The sequence below is a fragment of the Erpetoichthys calabaricus genome, chromosome 9 (assembly GCF_900747795.2).
Source record: "Erpetoichthys calabaricus chromosome 9, fErpCal1.3, whole genome shotgun sequence".
NCBI lineage: Eukaryota > Metazoa > Chordata > Cladistia > Polypteriformes > Polypteridae > Erpetoichthys > Erpetoichthys calabaricus.
Genome location: NC_041402.2, coordinates 112,592,620 through 112,616,464, shown reverse-complemented (window position 1 = coordinate 112,616,464; position 23,845 = coordinate 112,592,620). Strand labels below are relative to the sequence as shown.

Below are 23,845 nucleotides of genomic sequence, written 5' to 3'. Positions count from 1 at the left end.
AGACGAAAAAGAAAGGGAGATTAAGAAAATGCAAATGGACTTGGCGGATGCGTTAGGGCGGGCCTCAATGGCCGAATCCCAGGTAGCTGTATTATTGCCGCGGGTACAGAGAGCCGAGGGGATGGCGGAAAAGGCAGCCTTTTGCATAGCCAAGGTGAATGCGAAAAAGAAGCATAGACCAGATGTTGCGAAGATCAAAGCGTTTGTAGTCGCAGTTAACGTCCATGAGTGGGATCCTGAAAAATGGGACGGTAACATTTGGGATGATGATTATGAGGATGATGACGGACCCGATGCAGGGTCGGTAATTGATCCTCTGCCTTTACAGGCTAAACCCGTGATGCGTCGCAGACTTTTTACTGACGCACATGGTAATGTTAGGAGGGGAGATGTTTTCGAAAATTATACTGCACAAGAAAGGGAAGGATTTAGATCACGTTATGCACAAGGGCGAAATGAGCCAGTAGACACATGGCTCGTACGCTTGCATGATGCAGGAGCCGGGCATGTGTCACTGGATAAGGGGGATGGTACTGAATTTACAGATTATGCTGTCGATTCCTGTTTTAAACAAGCAATGAGACAAGAATTGACTAAGTTAGATGGGGACAGCACGTTGCTGGCGCTGGCGGCGAACGCAGCGTATGAAATATATCCACACCCACAGAATTGGCCTGAAGTAAAACCATGGACGACTTTGCAGCAGGCGATTCGAGTGGTTAGAGAATTGGCCATGAGGGACGCCGTGGTAGCGGGCCAAGCGGATCAGTTAGATGTGTTCCCATTTACATCTATAGCCAGGACCATCCTAATAAAAACAGCCCCTGCTAACTTGAAAGGAATAATAATGACTCTTTTACTGAATGAGGTAGGTGCAGGAGTGGGGGAAGTTGTAGCCAAATTACGGGATTTAGGTGACCTGGGGGAGTGGGGAGGAGCCCCGCCAGGGACAGCTGCAACACAACCCACTGGGGCTACATCAAGGGATAGCGCCTATAGAACAGGGGGAGTGAATAGGAAGGAGTTATGGGGAGCGTTAATTAATGCTAAAGTCCCTAAGGAAGAGATAGATGGACAGCCTACAGGAGTACTCCTGGACAGGGCAAAGAAAAAAGGACTTATAGATAAGTCTGGTGGAATAAAGAAACGAGTAGCAAAGGCAGAAGTACATTCACTTCTTACCTTCGCTGAATGGGAAAAATTAAGTAAAAAGCATGACGAAGTTCTTACTTTTGCTGAGTGGGAAAAGTTGAGTAAGAAGCGTGATGAAACTGGCCCCTCTTCATCTTCCGAGAGCTCCTCGGAGGAGGAGGAGGAAGACAGGGGGAAAAACCGGCGCAAGAGTAAACATAAGAAAGGAGGGAAGAAAGCTAAAAGAAAAGGGAAAGGGAAAAATAAAGGAAGGACTTTATATCCCGTCGAAGAATTAGAACGCACAGCACGAGATTGTTAGGGATGGGGCCAAGCACAGGTGAGAGCTCTAAATTGGCACGATGCGGACATTGGACCTTTTGTACCGGTAACGATACATTGGGAAACTAAAAACAAACAAATAGTAAAGGCTCTCATCGATACGGGTGCGGAGGCCACTTTAATATATGGGAATCCATCTAAATTCAAGGGGAAACGATTGACAGTGCAGGGGATCGGGGGAACGGACATCCCTGCCACTCAGGTGACGGTGATGTTACAAATTGGTCAGTTGCCCATGAGACCCTACCCCGTACTAATCACCCCAGTGAAAGAGTATATAATAGGGATGGACATTTTACGGGGGATGACTCTTCATCTCCCCAATGAGGGGACATTTTCCTTTGGGGGCCCAAAGAAAGTTAGAGCAGTGACAGTGGGGAAATTGAAAATACCACCGTTCCCCATCCCAATCGCCCGAAAGGTAGTGTGTCAAAAACAGTATAGGATTCCAGGAGGGCAGGAAGAAATCCAGGCTGCAATAAAAGATTACCTGAACGTAGGAGTGTTGAGGGGAGCAACCACTAAGTGGAACAATCCAATCTGGCCTGTTAAAAAGTCAGACGGCACTTGGCGAATGACGGTAGATTACCGAGAACTAAATAAGCACACACCGCCCCTGACGGCGGCGGTGCCTGACACTATTACATTGATAGAAAAAATTCAGGCAAGTAAGGGAAAGTGTTACGGGGTGATAGACTTGGCAAATGCCTTTTTCACAATCCCCATCCCTGAGGATAAGCAGGATCAGTTTGCATTTACATGGCTGGGGAGACAATACACTTTCACACGCCTGCCACAGGGGTATTTACATTCCCCAACCATCTGTCACCGGCTGGTGGCAGAACATTTAGATGAGTGGAAAAGGTCGGCGGACCTCACAATCACCCATTATATCGATGACATCATGGTGCAGGGGGAGACAGAGGGGCAGGTAGGAGAGGCGATAGCCTCATTAGTAGAACACATGAAAAGCAAGGGATGGGAAACTAACCCACAAAAAATACAAGGACCCTCTCACACGGTTAAGTTTTTGGGGATTCAGTGGAACAAGGGAGAAAGAGAGATAGTGGAAAAGGTACGCAACAAAGTCGTTCACTTTGCAACCCCAAAAACAAAGCAGGATGTGCAGAAATTTGTGGGGCTATTTGGATACTGGCGACACCATATACCGCACATGGGGCAAATTCTGGGGCCGTTATACAAGATCACACGTAAAAAGAATACGTTCGAATGGACACCAGAAGCGCAGGTGGCTTTCGCGCTGGCCAAGGAAGCGATAGTGCAGGCAGGGAGCCTGGCAAGGGTGGAGGATGGGCCTCTAGAATTGCAGGTGTCCTCAACCGAGTGCTATGCTAACTGGAGCTTGTGGCAAAAGCAGAGTGGGAAACGCAGACCTTTAGGGTTCTGGTCTAAAAAATTAGCAGATGCATGTTCACGCTACACTCCGTTCGAACGACAATTGCAGGCGTGTTATCTTGCACTCATAGACACAGAACAACTGACACTAGGACATGAGGTCCTTTTGCGACCGCAGATACCGATCATGACATGGGTAATGAGCAACCCCAAAACTCACAGGGTGGGGGCAGCCCAAGAAAACACCATAATCAAATGGAAATGGTACATAGCTGACCGGGCAAAGCCCGGCGCAACCGGTGTGTCTGTATTACACGAGAAAGTGGCAGAGGTACCAGAGGAAGGTGAGGAAATAATAATGGTTACTCACGAGGAGGAGTCGCTGGTGAAATGGGGTAAGTTATACGATACCCTGACAGACGAGCAAAAACAGCACGCCTGGTTCACCGATGGGAGTTACAGAGTGGTGGGGGGGCAGCGCTGCTGGAAAGCGGTGGCGTATAATCCTCACACTGGGAAAATGCTGGAAGGGAGGGGAGAAGGAAAGAGCAGTCAGTGGGCAGAGCTACAGGCAGTAGCGATGATATTACAGCAGGAAAAGCTTAGTCCCTGTCATATCTACACTGACTCATGGTCCGTGGCAAACGGGCTAGGGGTGTGGATGCCCACATGGAAGAAAAATAAGTGGGCAATCAAAGGAAGGGACGTTTGGGGGAGAGAGATGTGGGAACAAATTTGGGAAATTGCTGCCAATAATCCTAACATCACGGTGTCGCACGTGGACGCGCATACAAAAGGGACGGATGCAGACGCTCTTTTTAACGCGGTGGCGGATGCCCAAACCAAAACCGCGACAGTAACAATAATGGAACATGGAACAGACATGGCAAAGTGGGCGCATGAGAGGGGGGGTCACCTTGGGGCGGCTGCTACTGTAAAGTGGGCAGCAGAGAGGGGGGTGGCCCTAACTATAGACAAAGCGAGGGAGGTAGGATTAAATTGTGAAACATGTCAGCATCAGCAGAAGCTCCCGGTATTGCAACCAGTAATGGGACATATTAACAGGGGGCGGGAACCAGGACAAATTTGGCAAATTGATTTTATTGGGCCCATGCCTAGGTCCAAAGGGTGTGAGTATGCATGCACGGTGGTGGACACATACTCCGGAGTATTGGTGGTACATCCCTGCCCACATGCCAACCAAGAGGCCACCCTATTGGCCCTTCAAAAGGTAGAATTGGCATATGGCCTCCCATTGCAGGTTCAATCAGATAACGGGACGCACTTTACAGGATGGAAAGTGAAGCGCTGGGTGGCGGAAAGACAGGTAGAGTGGGTATACCATGTAACCTATCATCCGCAGGCCGCAGGGTTAGTGGAACGAGTTAACGGGTTATTGAAAACTCAGCTGCGTAAGAGAGGAGGGGGAACGCTCCAAAACTGGAAGGAGCATTTAGTGGATGCGGTTTGCGCGCTCAATAATCGCCCATTTGCAACAGGTTCAACTCCGTTGCAGAGGATGAAATTTCAGATCTGTAAAATGGACGCAGACGGGCCAATACAGATCTGGATAGAGCATCCAGACGCAAAACTACCCATTAGGGGCAGTGAGGGGGCAGCAGGCTTAGATCTCTATGCGATACAGGATGAGACAGTCACCGAACGAGTAACTATAATTAATACAGGGATAGGGGTGAAAATCCCGAAGGGACACTACGGGCATGTATGCCCAAGATCAAGTCTAGCGCTAAAGGGAGTCACTGTGCTAGCAGGCGTAATCGACGCAGATTACCAAGGGACCGTCAAAGTTCTGTTACAATCCTCAATGGGGGATCCAATCAAATTGACTAAGGGAGATCGAATAGCGCAATTGTTAATAATACCAGTTCACATGGGAAAAGTGCAGGAAAGTACTGCACCAGTAGTTAAGACTGGCCGGAATGTGGGGGGATTTGGATCAACAGATGCTCCTAAATTGGTTAATGGGGCGAAGGTGTGGGTTAAACAACCCCATGGACCACCCCGCCCGGCAGAAATCATCGCAATGGGACAGGATTTGATTGTAACTGTTCTATACAATGGAGAAGAAGCATGGGTAAATGTTCCTGTAAAACACTGCTATAGACGGGAGTGAGGAGTGGGTGCAACATGCTGTGTTCTTGTTTTACAGAATTGGGGGTGTTCTGAATGAAGTAGGAGCCACCACATTAGGAGGCGAGGCAATGGAGACGACTCAGGTCCGATGGTGGTGGAACAATTCCACTAAATCTAGACGGCAGGAGAACACGACGTGTCCGGAGAATCAGTCTTGCAATGTCCTCACAATTACGACTGGTGACGGGTGCACCATCTAATCCTCGAACTTGAAGGTGCTGGGGGTAAAACCACAGAAGTATCTGATTGAGTGCTCTGAAAACTTAAATATTACCTGGACGTCGAAAGTAACTTGGTGTATGGGGCCCTGGAACGGCTCCAAGGTACAGTGCGAGGTCAATGCAACATCAGGCGAATACACCTCTAATAAGACTGGGCCCATTGGCTGGATCAATGCAACTGAAATTATTAACAGGACTATACCAATGCTTGCTATAGCCGTGTGGGCCAGAACCCCCATAACAAGACAGTCACATGTAGAACCAATAATTGACACATGTAAACTTGTTTCTATGACAGCAAAAAGGACTAAGGTTACATGGCAAGTGACATTTCCACTGTTGCCACAGTGTAAGCGTGCTAAACGGGCATGGTATGACACTTTCTTAGGAGGGGTTGGCACCACCCTAGGAACTTTAAACACCATAGATAATGAAATAACTGCAAACAAGCTTGAGAATGTGGGACGACATACTCACAAAGTGGCAGACCAAATGGCTAGGTGGTTACCTCAGTCCATGGTCTCTCATCAGCAAACAGTAAACTGGGAACAACGCGCTTCAGATTGGATAATCATGGCTAGCAATGACATTCGATGGCTAAATGTCTCAACTTTCATGAACTGGACTGTATGCACTTTTAACATATTACAAGCACAGATACAGAAAAATAACATGCAAATGGCTTTAAGGACTAATAATATGCAAATATGGCAAGATATATGGAACATTAGCAGTAGCTTATGGTTAACGGTTAAACCTGAAGATACTAGGTGTAATGATACAATATGTAATGGGTATTGGTTTCAATATAATGTTACCACTATGATAACCTTGTGTAGATATCACGTTTTACCTGTTGTTGCACACGGACACTTTTGGCAGCTGCAATTGGATGGTGAGTGGCTAGAATCTAAAACTAACAAAACATATGATTTACGAAATTGCAAACACACCAATATTGGTATGTTCTGTGGATTGATGTCAGGACAGGAAAACCCATGTATTTCAGGTAAAGCAACCACCTGTAATTGGAGACTAGTTAATCAGAACACCACTCTGTATGAAGTGGGACCTCACCGACTCTGTGTTTCCACCACCATCGCTAATCGTAGGCTGCCACAGGTTCCGTTTTCTGGATGTCTTGATAATGTATATGTTTGGCAAATAGCAAATAATTCTTACTATCTGAATAATTACACCACTAAAAACCATCTTACCAAGGTCCAATGGCAAGTCTGGCATGCTCCGACCTCAATTTCACTGGCTGTAGCTGAACGTCTATTAAATAGCTCCCTGCAATTAAAAGAATTGGCTGCTAAACATCAAAAACATGTAGATGCACTTACTGTACAGACAGTCATGACGACGTCTCAATTACAAATTTTAGGGACCAAAATTGAAGGTGAATCTGTAAATGCGTGGTGGTCAATCTTTACAGGTTGGTCACCAAAGGCATCCACAATGTTGTCAGTTTTCCTCCACCCTTTGGTGCTGCTTATTATTATTATTGCTTTAATGACTATATTTAATTGCTATGTGTTTTGTGTTTTAAAACGTATTAATAATAGAGCACGACAGACAAGGTTGCTGGTTTTGCGCTGAGCGAGGGACCGATTGTAATATAAAGGTTTTCTCTGTAACAGGAGAAGGGATGAAATAAAGGAGTAAGAGGGGGTTGGTCGCTTCAGTGCAAAACCAGCTACAAAGATTGGAATGTTTGGGATGATAGCGAAAGAATGTGCAAAAGCCTGTTTCTCATAGAGGGTTTCAGAATGTTTTAGGGAAAGGTTAATTAATGCAAGATGTTTTTCTGTAAGTTGTTTTGATGTCTCTAAGAAGGATTGTTTTAGGCTTAGTAGAGATAACACATAAGATGTCCCGTGGGAAGAAGGTGTGCAGAAACTGATCACTTCTGTATACACTGCTTACACGTAAGCCATTTTGGGCAAGGACACTCAATTAGTATATAAGGGAAGGTTCCGCCCTCAGTTTCTTTGGAAGCTCAACCGTGGGGAACGTGCACACCGCCCGGTATTGGACCAGGCTCACGAGTTGATCCTCTGACGAGACTGACACGCGGGCTCCCTCAGTCTACTGGTCTAGGATGATGGCTCTGGGTCTTTTGATATTACTGTAAGTATAGTATAATTTATATATATATATATATTACTGTAAGTCAATAGTACAATTCCTATATCTGCATGTATATTGCTATTATATTGTATGTAACTGATATTATATTTGAACAAGTAAACACAATTGAAGTATTGGACCTTTCCTCTCTGATTCCTGCCTGCTTATTTTCTCTTAAAACCTTGGAACCATTTTCCCAAACTAAAACAATTAGTTTCTCAGAATCCTGTTTATTTAAAAAGCGCCTTAATTTCCTAACATTTTTAAGATGGAAGAAAAACATGTTTTGGACAACTTTGTAATATGCACTTTAAATGACATGCTAGAGTCAAAGATAACTCCTAGATTGTGGGCTGATTCAGTAAAATTAATTGGGATTCCAACTGAGTTAAATGATGACAAAATATTGTTGTGATCAGCATCATTCCCTCCAACAATTAACATCTCTGTTTTATCTGTATTTAAAGACAAGTAGTTCTCATTCATCCACTCCTTTAATTCACTAACACAACTAATTAAAGACAACATTGGAGAAACTTCATTTGATTTAAATGAAAGGTATAACTGGGTGTCATCTGCATATAAGTGAAAATTAACATTATGTTTCCTAATGAGAGATCCCAGTGGAAGCATGTAAAGAGAAAACAGTAAAGGTCCCAGTACTGAGCCCTGCAGGACACCATATTGAACTTCTGTGTATAATGATGGAGTACTGTCAGCACATTTCTGTACATATTGGAATCGATTTGATAAGTAAGAACTAAACCAAGCGAGAACGCTGCACTTAAGTCCAACAACATAATTATAGTGGAGTTTCCTTCATCAGAGGATAGCAGAATGTCGTTTACAACCCGTGTTAGTGCCGTTTCTGTACTATGACCAGTGTGAAAACCAGACTGGAATTTCTCAAATAAATTCTAATGCATAAGGTGTGTCTGAAGCTGACTGGCGACTACTTTTTCTAGTATTTTAGAGAATTTAGAGAATTTGAAATAGGCCTATAATTATTTAGTATATGTGGGTCAAGGTCTGACTTTTTAAGTAATGGTTTAATGACTGACACTTTTAGTGTATCAGGTACTGTGCCATGCAATAATGAACTATTGATAATGTTTAGGATAGGCGCTGCAAGAATATCCATTGCACTTTTTACTAGTTTTGTTGGCACTGGATCTAGGGAACAAGTAGTGGGCTTCATTTTAGAAATTAAACTTAAGACTTCCTGCTCAGTTACAGGATTAAAATTACTAAAGTGCTGAGTGCAATGTGAGACAGGGTCTGCTAAGTTAGTATTTGGTTTGTATTGTGATGCAGAGATCTGGGATCTTATAATTTAAATTTTCTCATTGATGAAGTTCATAAAGTCTGTACTGCTAATATCTGTTGGTATTTTGCACTGTTGATCTGAATTTCCATTTGTTAATTTAGCCACTGTTCTAAACAGTACCCGAGGATTTTTATTATTGCTATCTATTAATGTAGAATAATATTCTGACCGAGCTTTAAAGAGAGCTTTTTTATATTTATTAACACTCTCTGTCCATGCAATTTGAAAGACCTGTAGCTTTGTTGTTCTCCATCTGCGCTCCAGTTTTCGACACTCTAATTTAAGAGCTTGAGTGTTTTCATTAAACCAGGGAGAGTTTCTATGTGCTTTGATCACTTTTGTTTTAAGGGGAGCCACTGTGTCCAAAGCATCTCTCAAGGTCATATTATGATCTAAATTGATCTAAATTGATCTGATCTAAATTGTTTTCTGTGTTTACATTTGATGTTAACTGATCTAAATGGTTTTCCACAATTACACTCGACTTACTCAAAGTATCTATAAATTTTGAAGCAGAATTACAATCTAGATGTCGCACTGTCTTTGTTTTAATCTGTGAGTGTGCTGGTAAGGGCAGGACTAAATCAAATGTAATTAAGTAGTGATCGGAAATAACTTCATTTAATGGAGTAATAATTAAATTTTGAATTTCAACTTTGTAAGTTATAATTAAATCTAATGTGTGGTTATGATTATGAGTTGGACCTTTGACATTCTGACAAAATCCTACTGAATTTAACAAATAAGTAAAACATTTGCTAAAAGTGTCAGTTTCCACATCAATGTGTACATTAAAATCTCCCATCAGTACTACGTGATCATAATTTATAGCCAAGTCAGATAAAAGGTTGCTAAATTCAGACATGAACAATGAATATGGGCCGGGTGGTCTGTAGACTAGCACTATAATTGTGTTGGAATCTGTTTTAATATTTAAAATGAATGCTTCAAAGGATGTAAAGTTGCCTAAATTTTTAGAAGTGATTTGCATTTTGTTACAATGAATTATTCCAAAACAATTAGGAAAGCAACACAAAAATAGTAGTGTAACTTTTGTGGCTAAGTAGGACTGAAAACACCTGTTGATAAAGTATGGAAGATAATTAAAAAATGCAAGATATTAGCAGGAAGGTTAAATACCCAGTGCTATATGAAGAGCAGAAAGCTACAGTATCAAATATGGAAAAAGCAAAGATGTTAGTGAATACATTTCATAAAGGACACTGCTCAGCCAATATACTGTAGCTGTTGAAGGGAAGAGGAAGAAAGAGGATACATTGGCATAGAGTATGGAAGCATTAGGTATGACTGACATGAAGATGGATGGAGAGGTTATGTATACACTGAATAAAGTGTTTACTATGACTAAATTGAATTGTGTGCGTCAAGGGGTTAAAAAACCTCACCTGAGAAGAATCAGATGCGTTATGTCATGTTGTCTAATTTGAGTAGAAGAGTAAATTATTTTGAAATTCTTTAATCATGTATTGGAAAGAGCGAAACTACCAGAATCGTGGATGTAGGCAGTTTTTACACCAATACGCAAACCTGATAAAGATCCTCCTAATCCACTAAGTTACTTACCAAAAGCATTAGCCTCACATTTATGAAAGACCATGGAAAAAATATACAGAAAGAAGAGGAGGTATTGTCAAAATAAGGGTGTGTTCAAAAGAGGAAGAACAACTATGGATGCAATTTTGAGGAAAGCTCAAGTCAAAAAGTGTACTAGTTGTATTTTTTGATGTAGAATGACACACATGATATGATGCGGAAGGAATGATTGATTATCAGATTATATAAAGTGGGAATAAGAGGTAGGATAATAAATAGAATAAAAGACATTTTTATTGGGAAATTTTTGTGGTGAGAATAAATAAACATGTTGTGGAAAATGGAACTCATCAGGGTAATATCATTAGTCCATTATTATTTTCAATAATGATAAATTATCTATTTTCTGATACAGAGAGTAGTATTTGAGTATCTTTATTTGCAGATGATTGTGCTATGTGGATAAAGGCTAGAAATGTAAATTTCATAATGAGGAAGCTTCAAAAGGAAATCATTAAAGTCGAGGAAAAGGCACAGAAATAAGGATTGAGGATTTCTGCAGAAGAATCTAAAGTAATATGCGTCACAAGAAGAAGAGTGGGACAGCAGTTAAAAATAAGACTTTATGGAAAGGAATTGGAAATGGTGGATAATTTAAAATTTTTAGGAATCTGGCTTGAGGAAAGACTTACTCAGTCAACTCATATTAAGGAAATAATTAAAAAAGTAAAAAGGTGATAAATGTAATGAGATGATTAATAGGTACAGGATTGGGGAGCTGATAGGAAGTCCTTAGAAACAATATATATTGGATTAATAAAGTCATTAATTGATTATGGTAGTATGTTCAATTGCTCAACTACACATAGTATGCACAAGAAGATGGACATATACAAAGACAAGCTTTAAGGCTAATTTGTGGGTGGCAGTAAGGATGACATTGGTAGCAGCAATGCAGCTGAAATTAGGAGAGACACCTCTTGAACTAAGAAAAATACAGCTTGCATTAACATATTAGGTGAACCTACAAGGACATGGTGAAAACCATCCATCTAAATGGTTGATAGAACCAATCTGGGAAAAAAGAGAAACAGAAAGTTAGAAACAGGACATTACACTAAATCAATGAGTGGTGTAGTGCTTTATTCAGAGGTGCCACCATGGATGTAATAATACAAGCCCTATTTAGGATTAAAATGATGGGACTTCACATATATTTTCTGTGGATCTCTGCGCATGTTGATGAGGGCGGGAGTGATAAAGCAGATGTTGGCAAAAGAAGCAACAGGAAGGGTGGAAGTGGATAGCCTTTGACAAAGAAGATATGAAAAGCATAGTAAAAACTGAAATTAGAAGAATAAGAAAGAGGCAGTGGGATGAAGAGAAATTGGAGATATTTGTATAACATTCAAAAAGAAGTGGTATGGTCGAGAAATGTAGGAAAGAACAGAAGGAACAGGTGGTATTATCAAGATTAAAGTTTGGGCAAAATAAATAATAATAGTTTGTATTTAATGAAGACAAATATTGATGAGAGAAGTCAAACATGTACTGACATAGTATCCAAGACACACTCATAAGAGATAATGGTGGTCTTTACAAGTGGAAAGGAACAAATTACAATTTTATATTAATAATATTCTTCAGAGGGGTTCTCAGGATTACAGGTTTAAATATATACAACAATACAGGCCTTTTTTATTTAATATGATACTTGCTTAATTATTTTTGGGTTTAGATTGTTTGTGTGTTAAAACAGATATCCTGACACACACTCCAGTTCAGAAGGTGGTAGTAATGCACCTGATAGCTGCTTGCCAATTGTCATAAAACCAAAGAAGAAGAAGAGTTTTGTGTGTGTGTGTGGTCATTCATTTGTTGATTCATTCTCACGTTATGTTTTTTGTTAAACTGAAAGAAGCACTGTGTAAGTTAATATAACAATAGGCAAATGTTGGATCATTCATTTCATGTGCGTCAGTCCCTACTGTAAACTGGGGCAAGGGAACTCAAGAATAGGGTTTTACCCCTAAGCAAGCAGGATGCTCTGGTCACTGTACCTTCACATGACTGGAAACGCTGAAGGAGAAGCTCCCCTGAATCATTCCAACCACAGCACAGAGAAAGGCAGGAAAGTTAAAACTAGGGGATCATCCAGGATATTTTCTGCCAGCATTGGTGAGTGACACAAACCTTTTAAGACTGAAAGAGGCTTGACATGTTCTCTCAGTGTTTAACTATTGGGATTGTAAATGGCAGCAAAGTTCTAGATAGATACTAAGCCCAAAGCAGAGTATTTAAGTAATATCAAATAGGCATATTTACAGGGAGATATTATAGTCATGGGGGACTTTAACTATCCAAATATTAACTGGGATAAACCATGCAGATGGAGGAGCACAAGAGCAGGAGTTTTTAGAAGTAATCAGTGACTGTTTTTTAACACAGTATGTTAAAGTACCAATATGGGGTGAAGCTTGTCTGGATTTAGTATTTTGTAATAATCAAGATAGAATTGAGGGTGTAGAGGTAATTGAACCACCAGGGTCAAGTGACCATAATATAATATAATTCTCAATATTTTGTAAGAGTGCAAATGTAAAGACTAAAATTGTAAAGTTGAACTTTGATAGGGCAAATTTTGAGCAGATGCAACAAAGTCAAAGGAGGATAGACTGGGATAAGCCTTTAAGTGTGGAGACAGCCGAGGAGCAGTGGAACAGGTTTAAAAATGTTGTACAGGTAATTCAGAACAGATATATACCTACATTTGGAATTAATAGGAAATTTTTAAAAACTCCACAGTGGATTAATAAAGATTTAAAAAAGAAGCTGCAAAGGAAAAAACTGCTTTATAAGGCATAAAAGACTAATGACTGCAAAATGAATTGTAGAACCAAAGTCAAAGTGAATACAGATAGACGAAATTGCGAAGCTCAGGGTCCACAGTGTAACAACATGACGCGCAAATAATAATTTAAAAAAAGAATTAAAATTTAAAATTTAAATTAAAATTAAAACGCAAAGACAAGACAAAGAAGTAGTATCGATGTGTAAGAGATGTAATATAATAAATAAATAATAGATATAGATAATACAGAAATGATCAGTGTATGATAATAGTTGTTTAAGACATGTGTAGACAATGACAGGTCAGAATGTTTCACAGCAGAAGGATAATAAGAGTGTCAAAATACTTAAAGGTCAGTAGGAGATTTTCCGTTCTTTTCTACCTGCACATTCGTCTTTGCAGGACAGTGGCTCACATGTATAAAATTTCTGTTTTTAGAGGTGGTTGAGGCCGTGTGGAAGGTCCCTTGGGGCAGCCTGGTGTTAAGGAGTCTAACAGCTTGGGGATAAAAACTCTCCTGCAGCCTGGCAGATCTGGCTTTGATGCTGCAGTATCTTCTCTTGGATGGCAGAAGTGTGAAAAGTCCATGTGAGAGGTGTAAGGGGTCCTGCACAATGCTGCAGGCCTTGCGGACACTGCGTTTGTAAAATATGTCCTGTAGTGAAGGGAGAGGCACCCCAATAATGTTCTCTGCTGTCTTCACTATCCTTTGCAGGCACTTGCGGTCGGATATGTTGCAGTTGCCATACCAGACAGTGATACAGCTGGTCAGAACACCACTCTTCATGGTGCCTCTGTAGAACATGGTGTGGATGGAAGGGGGAAGACGTGCTCGCTTCAGCCGCCTCAGGAAGTGTAGTCTCTGCTAGGCTTTCTTGATTAGTGATGAGGTGTTATGTGTCCACATAAGTTCCTCAGTTATGTGCACACCGAGGAACTTGGTACTCCTAACAGTCTCCACATCTAAACCGTTGATGCTGAGTGGGATGTGGGCAGGACGTGATTTTCTGAAGTCCATGATTATCACTTTTGTCTTGTTGACATTGAGAGACAGATTGATAGATTGAGCGTATGAGAACATGAAAAGAAGGATTAAGAAGGATATAAGGGAGGCTAAAAGAGAGGGTCTTCTTTCGCCTTATCTGCTATATTCCTCTCCAACTAAGAGATTCTTTCTGTATGTTAGTAGTAAAAGAACAGTCAAGGAGGAGGTGAATATGCATCAGAAATATTAAAGAGGAATTAATAGATACAGACAGTGAAATAGCGGATGCCCTAAACTTAACATTTTTCTGAGGTCTTCACGAGTGAGGAAGTGGATAACCTCCCAGAGGTAAACGGGACTACTAAGGAGGTACTGAGGGATTTGGAAATTGTAGAGGGAGCAGTACTGCTCAGATTAAATATTCTGAACAGTCAGCATGGGTTCAGAAGGGGGAGGTCATGTTTTACTAACATCCTGGAATTCTATGAGGAGGCAACAAAAGGATATGATCAAAGTGGAGCATATGATATTATTTATCTTGACTTTCAGAAAGCATTTGATAAGATGCCACAACTAAAATAAGTGGGAGTTCAGGGTGATGTTTTTAGATGGGTGCAGAATTGGCTCTGACACAGGAAGCAGAGGGTGATGGTGTGAGGAACCTTATCAGAATTGGCTGATGTTAAGAGTGGTGTTCCACAGGGGTCAGCGCTAGGGCTGCTGCTATTTTTAATATATATAAATGATTTAGATAGGAATATAAATAACAAGCTGGTTAAGTTTGCAGATGATATCAAGATAGGTGGATTAACAGATAATTTGGAATCCGTTATATCATTACAGAAGGACTTAGATAGCTATACAGGCTTGGGCAGATTTGTGGCAGATGAAATTTAACGTCAATAAATGTAAAGTATTACACATAGGAAGTAAAAATGTTAGGTTTGATTACACAATGGGCAGTTGGAAAATCAAGAGTACATCTTTTGAAAAGGATTTAGGAGTCATAGTGGACTCTAAGCTATCGACTTCCCGACAGTGTTCAGAAGCCATTAAGAAGGCTAATAGAATGTTAGGTTACATAGAACAGTGTGTGGAGTACAAGTCCAAGGAGGTTATGCTCAACCTTTATAATGCACTGGTGAGGCCTAATCTGGAGTACTGTGTGCAATTTTGGTCTCCAGGCTACAAAAAGGACATAGCAGCACTAGAAAAGGTCTAGAGAAGAGCAACTAGGCTGATTCCAGGGCTACAGGGGTTGAATTATGAGGAAAGATTAAAAGAGCTGAGCCTATACAGTTTAAGTAAAAGAAGATTAAGAGGTGACATGATTAAAGTGTTTAAAATTATGAAGAGAATTAGTACAGTGGATCGAGACTATTATTTTAAAATGAGTTCATCAAGAACATGGGACACAGTTGGAAACTTGTTAAGGGTAAATTTCTCACAAACATTCGGAAATTTTTCTTTACACAAAGAACAATAAGCTACCAAGTAGTGTGGTAGACAGTAAGACTTTAGGTATTTTCTAAACTCAACTTGATGTGTTTTTGGAAGAAATAAGTGGATATGACTGGCAAGCTTTGTTGGGCTGAATGGCCTGTTCTCGCCTAGATTGTTCTAATGTTCTAATTTTCTATTCCAAAGCCGACACAACTAGCACCAACTGCTTTAGGACATCTTCCGTGGAAAATTAAACTATACACCATCATTTCCCACTAGTAAACTGGGAGAAAAGTGCTGATGATGAGAGTGTAGGGAACAAACATGAGCACCATCATAACCCTATCATGAGTGCAGCGAGGAGACAACTTCCACAAACATGTGAACTTAGTTTCTATGAAGACTGTTTAATGACAATTATTACTTGGCAGTCTGAACACTAGCCTCCAGTACCAATCTTTTTATTTTTGTATATGGGATTAGGATGCAAACCCCTTACAGAGAACGCCATGCTAAAATAAGAATACTGAACAACTCACTGTGGACATGTCTAATATTCCTCACTTTAAAGTGAGAAGCGGCACTGACAGTATTAACACTAAAATTACTGGCCCACCTTAAATCCCTTCACACTTCTCCATCAGCGTCTTTTTTGTTGTAAATGTGTTGATCAGCACAAGCAGCAAGCAGCCTGCTATCCCATCTCCCTGTCCACTGCCACAGCTCATTTCGCAAAGAAGGTTCTCAGTGCTCAGTGTTTATCTTGGAGTGAAGTGCTTGGAGTTGTAGAGGGTAAATAATATATCATCATTTGGAATGCATGAATTTAATGTGTATTCCATGTCTACAATGATCTATATATACACATTGCTAAAACAGAAACATTTTTCATGTTTTAGTAATAATTGACAAAATGTAGACATGAACTGTATAATGTGTGAAGACTGAAGTCCAAATATCAAATAAACACTTTCACAAAAGGTACAAGTATAACAAAACAAGTGTGCTTTTATTCAAGAATATAACTGAAGAAAAAGAAGTTGCCTTAGTACTTGTAAAAGTTATTTTTTTCACTTTTATTTTCTCAGTCACAATCACAATACAACCCACCGCACCCCACAAATAAGACCTAGCTATGTTACGTTTTTATTTGAAACTGGGAATAATTGTGGATGTGAGTGGTGTTTTGAGACAATGGAACTGGAAATTCTCTGATCTGGAGAGATAAAAGCTGATACACAAACACTGTTGAATCTGCCTTCTTGGTTTCTCATTTTCACTTGAATTTTGTTTATTCAGTTTTATTGAGTGTTCCTGCTCACACTGAATTAGTATGCACCTTGTGGTCCATGATATAAAAGCCACATATGCCATATGGCATGGTATAAGTAAATCAATGCCGACCAACAAATACAGCAAAGCTTGGAAGTTGGACTTGCCCAAAGTAACAATGGCAGTTTTACATTTACATTTATTTGCTTGGCAGACACTTTAATCCAAAGCAACTTACAAAAGAGGTAAATATAATTGAGTAATATTAGGCTAAAGCCTGTTTATTCAGTACGTGTAGAATGACAGCTAACTGATAAATATACAATTTTGTATGACAGTCAGTAAAGCAATTAAATTTAGTCCAACAACAATTTAACCAACAACACAAAATATCACAGAGTTTGTTCCTATCAATTAGACAGATATTCCAAGAACAAATGGGTTTTCAATTGCTTCTTAAATACATTGAGGGAGGCAGCAGTACAGATGGAGGTTAGTTCCACCAACTAGAAACTACACAGGAAAAGAGTCTGGATTGAGACTTCATATCGTGCAGAAGCAGCATCACCAGATGCTGTTTACTGGCAGACCTGAGTGGGTGAGAAGGAGTACAGGGCTTCACCAGTGTCTCCATATACTCAAGTGCTGACCCATTGACTACTCTGCAGGCAAGATTCAGGGAATTGAATTTAATGCCTGCTGCTACAGGGAGCTAGTGTAGAGACCTGAAGGGTGGAGTGACATGTGCCCGTCTTGGCTGGTTAAATACAAGATGAGCTGTTTCAATCTTGATCATCTGCAATGGCTTGATAGCACATAGGGGTACTCCTGCCAGAAGTGAGTTGCAGTACTCCAGATGTGACAAGACCAAGCATCTTGTTGTGGATGTTGTACAGTGTGTGAACCTGGATGAATGAGAAACAGTAGAAGTTTGGTCAAAAATAATATATATAAAAAAAATATTTTAAAAACCACGCTTATATTAAGTTAAAAAGTGTACTAAAAAGTAAAAATTAAGTCTCATACATCACTTGTAAAATAAAACGTGGGAGCTTTTCATCGATCAACCTTCAAACATTCAGTACACTTTTTAACTTAATACAAGCATGGTTTTTAAAAAGTATATTTATATATATATATATATATATATATATATATATATATATATATTCTTGTCATGCTTGGGTCACAGAATTGCACAGAAAACAGAGGAGGTTGAAGAGACTGGAACTTTATTCAAACACTGCAAACAAACGTTTTAAACGTGCTCCTTGACAGAATAGAGTCGACACTTCCGTTTCTCAATTAAAAGTAAGCATAGGTATCTTCTTCTTCGAAGGAGTATGTGTCAAGAGCAGAAAAAGTCTGAGAGAGAGAAGGAGAAGCACAAACAATCAATACCAAACTGACAGAAGCCCGTACAAGCTTTTTAAGTAAGCAGAGTACCGCACGAGAGGTATATTACCCGACAGAGCCTATAGAAAGGTAAGGAGGAATGTGAAGGTAGTCTGTTAACGTTTTTCAGGGGTTTTCCCAGCAGCGTCTGTATTCTCTGGAGGTGCGTCCAGCTCCGCAGCTAACACCCCCTCCCTCAGCTTTATTCACGTTTTCGTGAATCAAGCAACTCTCCAGACCAGGTTCAAACAGACGTGACAGGACATCAGCACTGACATGCTCAGAGCCAAGTCGATGCCTGACTGTAAAACTGTAAGGTTGTAAGCCCAAAAAACCATCTCATTAGACGAGAGTTTGTATCTTTTTGACAGTATAACCATTGAAGTGGAGCATGATCAGTTACTAATGTGAAATTTCGTCTCCATAAGTAATAACGTAGCGCTTCTATGGCTCATTTAATTGCCAAACATTCTTTCTCAATAGTTGAATAATTGTGTTCTCTGGGGAGCAATTTATTACTCAAGTAAGTGATAGGGTGCTCTTCTCCATCAAAAACCTGGGATAGGACGGCGCCTACACCGAATGCACTTGTGTCCGTCTGTAGTACAAAATCCTTAGAGAAATCGGGATTCCGCAAAACCAGATAAGAAGACAAAGTGGTTTTCAAATCTGTAAAGAAACGTTTGCAAATTTCTGTCCATAAAATAAGGCGTTTTTTTCCTCCTTTAGTAAGCTCTGAAAGAGGGGCAGCCCTATGCGCAAAGTCAGGGATGACTCTTTTGTAATAACCCGCAAGCCCCAGAAAAGCGCATACCTGTTTCTGCGTTTTAGGCCGGGGGTAAGCAAGCATCTCTTTCACTTTTCTCAACTGTGGACGAAATAAACCTCTGCCCATTGAATAACCTAAATAATGAGTCTCAGACATACCCAGTTTACATTTCTTAGGGTTAGCAGTCAAGCCAGCCTGTTTCAGGCTGTCAAGGACAGCCTGAAGACGTTCTAAATGCGAATGCCAATCATTGCTGAAAATCACCACATCATCAAGATATGCCCCAGAATATTCAGAGTGAGGACGCAATATCTGATCCATCATACGCTGGAAAGTTAGAGGTGCCCCATGAAGACCAAACGGCAGTCTCGTAAATTCATAAAGTCCGTCAGGAGTTGAAAATGCTGTTTTCTCACAACTGTCAGCCTCTAGAGGTACCTGCCAATAACCTTTTGTGAGATCTAGCGTGGAGATATAGGTCGCCTGACCCAGTTTTTCCAACAGCTCGTCAACACGGGGCATTGGATAAGCATCAAATTTAGAGACCTTATTCAAGTGCCTGAAATCGATACAGAAGCGAACTGAACCGTCTTGATTTGGGACTAATACGGCCGGACTACACCAGTCACTTTTACTTTCACGAATTACACTTAATGCCAGCATCTTCTTGACTTCTTCACGCACAATATTTCTTTGTGCTTCCGGGATTCGAAATGGCCGCATCTGTACCCAGACACCGGGTTCAGTAGTGATTTTATGTTCTGCTAGGTTAGTGACGCCTGGCAAGTCTGAAAAGACATCAGTGTTCCGTTCAATCAAAGGTAATAATTCTGTCTTTTGTGAGCCAGTCAAATCGTTACCAATGGCAACATCAGTTTGAGAGACAGCAGCTAAGGAAGTGTAAATACCCTGCCGATCATACCATTCCTTCAAGAGATTAACGTGTAAAATCTGGAATGGTTTGCGCCAGCCAGGTATTCTAACTTCGTAATTTACTGGTCCCATACGCTCCTCAATAATGGCAGCGCCCTGCCATTTAGCTAGGAATTTGTGCATGTCAGACGGAACCAGTACCAAAACACGATCACCAGGTTTGAATTCGCGAAGCTTACTGCGCCTATTGTAAAGACGCTTCTGTGTTTCCTGCTCGCGTTGTTGATGCTCCACAGCAATAGAAGAAAGCTTAGAAATTCTATCTTGTAACGAAACTACCCGATCTGCAAAGCTCAGCCCAGGAGCTGTTGACTCGTTTCCTATCCATTCCTCCCATACAACATCCAGGATGCCTCTTGGGTCGCCTGCCAAATAACAGCTCGAACGGACTCAAGCCAGTGGACGCTTGCGGCGATTCCCACACCGCAAACATAACAAAAGGCAGAACAGAGTCCCAGGATGTGGGATCATTATGAGCAACTTGTCTGATCATTTGTTTTAAAGTCTTGTTAAACCGTTCAGTCAAACCATTAGTCTGTGGATGGTAAACAGTGGTACTCAATTTCTTAATAGCAAAGCTGTCACACAATTGTTTCATCACACAAGAAGTAAAAGGTGTGCCTTGATCAGTCAAAATCTCCCTAGGGATGCCAACATGAGTAAAAATCCTGCACAGAGCTTTGGCTACAGCAGAGGAGTTGGCCTTTTTCAAAGAAGCCACCTCTGGATATCGTGTTGCATAGTCAACCAACACCAGCATATATTGATACCCACTCTTAATCTTAGGCAAAGGGCCTACAATATCTAATCCCACCCTCTGAAAGGGGACTTCCAAAATAGGCATAGGACAAAGGGGAGCCCGAGGAGGCTTATAAGCGGAGACGATCTGACAGTCAGGACATGAAGTACAGAACCGTTCAACATCTTTTCACATATTCAGCCAATAAAATCGTTTTGATAACCGCTCTGTGGTCTTATCAGCCCCCAGGTGCACTCCCAAGATGTGAGAGTGGGCCAGCTGCAAAAGAATTTCCCTATGCACTTCAGGTACAACTAGTTGTTCAATAAATTCCCCCATTAAATGGTCTGAAATCACTCTGAAAAGACAACCATCTTTTTCTAGAAAGTGTGGAGTTTTCAAGCCTCCGGTATCACGCTCTTGATAATAGGAGTCACTAGCAGTGCAAGCCTGTTTAAATGCATATTCTAATGAGCTATCAGCATGCTGCAAGCGCACAAAATCCGACTGCACGCTAGTACTCGGTTTGAGTTTGGAGGCATTTGCAATCTGGGAGGATGTAGAAGGGCCTTCCTGCCACCCTGGGAAATTGTGGGGGATGTTTCGCTGGAGAGATTAGGTTCAATATTTAATTGGGGTTCTGGTACAGTGTTTAATTGGGGCTCAAGATTATCGCCGACCGCCACTAGTTCCTCTTTTCCTTCCCCACCTCCAAGTTCAACAGGCGGTTCAATAACCGGTGCGTGACGTTCAGCAATTAGTCTAGGAAAAAGGGCATTTCTTCTGCCTATCAGTAAAGGCCAGGGGCAGGAGTCTGAAACAGCAGACCAAACTTTAAAGTGACTACCCTTATAAGTTAAAGGAAGAAGTAATGTCTGATAGTCTTTAACATCTCCATGTACACAACGTATCTTTACAGTCTCAGTGTTACTAAGGCATCCGTCGTCAAGACAGTCCCTTCTGACAACACAAAGGTCACTGCCCGAGTCCAACAACACTGATATCTCGCGGCCCCCCAACTTCACCGATATCAATAAGCCATCTTTTTTTTTTTGATGAATCGGGAATATGCGAGCAACAAATCTCCGCTAAACCAACTTCCATCGATTGAGCTGGAGACAGGCGATATTCCTTTGCCAAGTGACCTGGTTGATCACACCGGAAACATCTTCGTTCAGCACCACTGCCGAAATATCCCTGGCGACGTCCACGGCCTCGACTGCCTCCCGCATCTCCAGGAATGTGCATCTCATTAGCAACCGCGTTCCCCAGAGGCCTTCCCGACGACATCCAATGATCAGGTCCTGAAGTTCAGGTCTACGATCAAGGTGACGAGAATGTTCTGGGTGGTCTCTCGGAGGTTGAAACGCAGCATACGGGGTACCGAATCCACTGCTTTTTCTCCAAGCGGTCTGAGAACCTTCTAAACGCTGAGATATCATCGTCAGTGATTCAATATTATGACGGAGAAACTCAGCTCGGAGAAGTGCAGGTATCCCGGCCAGTACTATATTCATGACAATCTTTTCTATGACTCGCTCTATCTTGTCCCCCTCTAACCAGCAATGGACTTTATGAATCAAATCTTGTATTTGCGCTCGGATGTGACCGTTCATAATCAGTTTCCAGTCATAAAGTGCAAATCCTTTAGACAAAAAGGTTGTGGTCTTACGCAAAAGAACTTGCTCCTTCAAGAAATAATAATTGCCAAGCTTATCATCAGGTACATTTCGTAAGGAAAGTAAGGCGTCGCCAGACAAAAAAGGGGTGACGATAACGGCCCAGTGCCGTTTGTCCCATCCCAACAAAGTCGCCACTTGCTCAAAAGCCAAAAGAAACATCTCTGGGTCATCGGAAGGACCCATCTTCGTCAGCACATTCTTAGCATTGTCTGGTAGCGGAGGCAGTGGAACGATTCGCCGAATATTTTGAGGCGGGACATTTTGTTGAGGCTGGACATTCTGTTGAGGCAGGACATTCTGTTCTCCTCAGCATCCATCTGTGCCACGACTTCTGGTACCACTTGTCACGCTTGGGTCACAGAATTGCACAGAAAACAGAGGAGGTTGAAGAGACTGGAACTTTATTCAAACACTGCAAACAAACATTTGGTCTCTTTAAAAGGTTTTAAACGTGCTCCTTGACAGAATAGAGTCGACGCTTCCGTTTCTCAATTAAAAGTAAGCATAGGTATCTTCTTCGAAGGAGTACGTGTCAGGAGCATGAAAAGCCTGAGAGAGAGAGAAGGAGAAGCACAAACAATCAATACCAAACTGACAGAAGCCCATACAAGCTTTTTAAGTAAGCAGAGTACTGCGCGAGAGGTATATTACGCGACAGAGCTGTCAGAAAGGTAAGGAGGAATGTGAAGGTAGTCTGTTAATGTTTTTCAGGGATTTTCCCAGCAGTGTCTGTATTCTCTGGAGGTGCGTCCAGCTCCGCAGCTCACAATATATATATATATATATATATATATATATATATAGATAGATAGATATGTGTGTGTATATATATATATATATATATTGTAGCAGATATAGCGCTTGTCCACCTCTCGAACCCTCAGGTACCACTCTTGAGACCAGGTGAAAGTATAATAACTATTCTTTTTATTATAACACAGTGCACCAAGCACTCTCCTCCCCACACTCATTAACTACAATTCTCTACAATAACCAATACAATCCTCCACTCCCAGACACTTCGCCCTCCTACCTCCCAGCTCAGCTCAAATGTCTGGGCTTACCCATAGTCCTTTTATAGCTCCTGACCCGGAAGTGGTTCTAAGCACAACCCACAAGTCCATTTCCTTCCGGGTCAGGGCAAACAGTCCTCTTCGTCATCCCGGGAGCACGTCGCTTCTTCCAGTCACGTGACTGACACGCACTCCCGGGTTATAGGGCATGTAAGAGCCCACTAGCCCCCCTACAGCGACTCCTGGTGGCCCCCAAGGTATCCAACTCGGGGCACGAATATGCTGTCCGGAGGGCTCCTCCTAGCGGCCTGGGGGTGGTGACCGGAGTCCATAGCCGGTCGTCCATCACAATATATATATACAGTATATATATAGATATATATATATGTGTATATATATATATAGATATGTGTGTATATATATATATATATATATATATATATATATATATATATATATATGTGTGTGTGTATATATATGTGTGTATATATTTTTTTTTTTTTTTTTTTTTTTTTCTACTTTTTAGTCTTGGGTTTTAGTCTTTT

At 41.3% G+C, this 23,845-nt stretch overlaps 2 protein-coding genes across 2 annotated transcripts in view; one reads left to right on the top strand and one right to left on the bottom strand.

The window, feature by feature from the left end:
• The window catches only part of LOC127529081 (uncharacterized), a 432,146-nt gene that overhangs the window by 39,998 nt on the left and 368,303 nt on the right, over positions 1-23,845 (bottom strand). The window lies entirely within an intron of this gene.
• LOC127529223 (uncharacterized) lies at positions 1,685-4,963 on the top strand. The gene has a single exon (XM_051932228.1). It carries the CDS (start codon positions 1,685-1,687, stop codon positions 4,961-4,963), a length of 3,279 nt encoding a protein of 1,092 aa, XP_051788188.1.

Coding starts and splice junctions, on each gene's coding strand:
- LOC127529223 (XM_051932228.1), top strand. CDS start 1,685: ATGTTACAAATTGGTCAGTTGCCCATGAGACCCTACCCCGTACTAATC.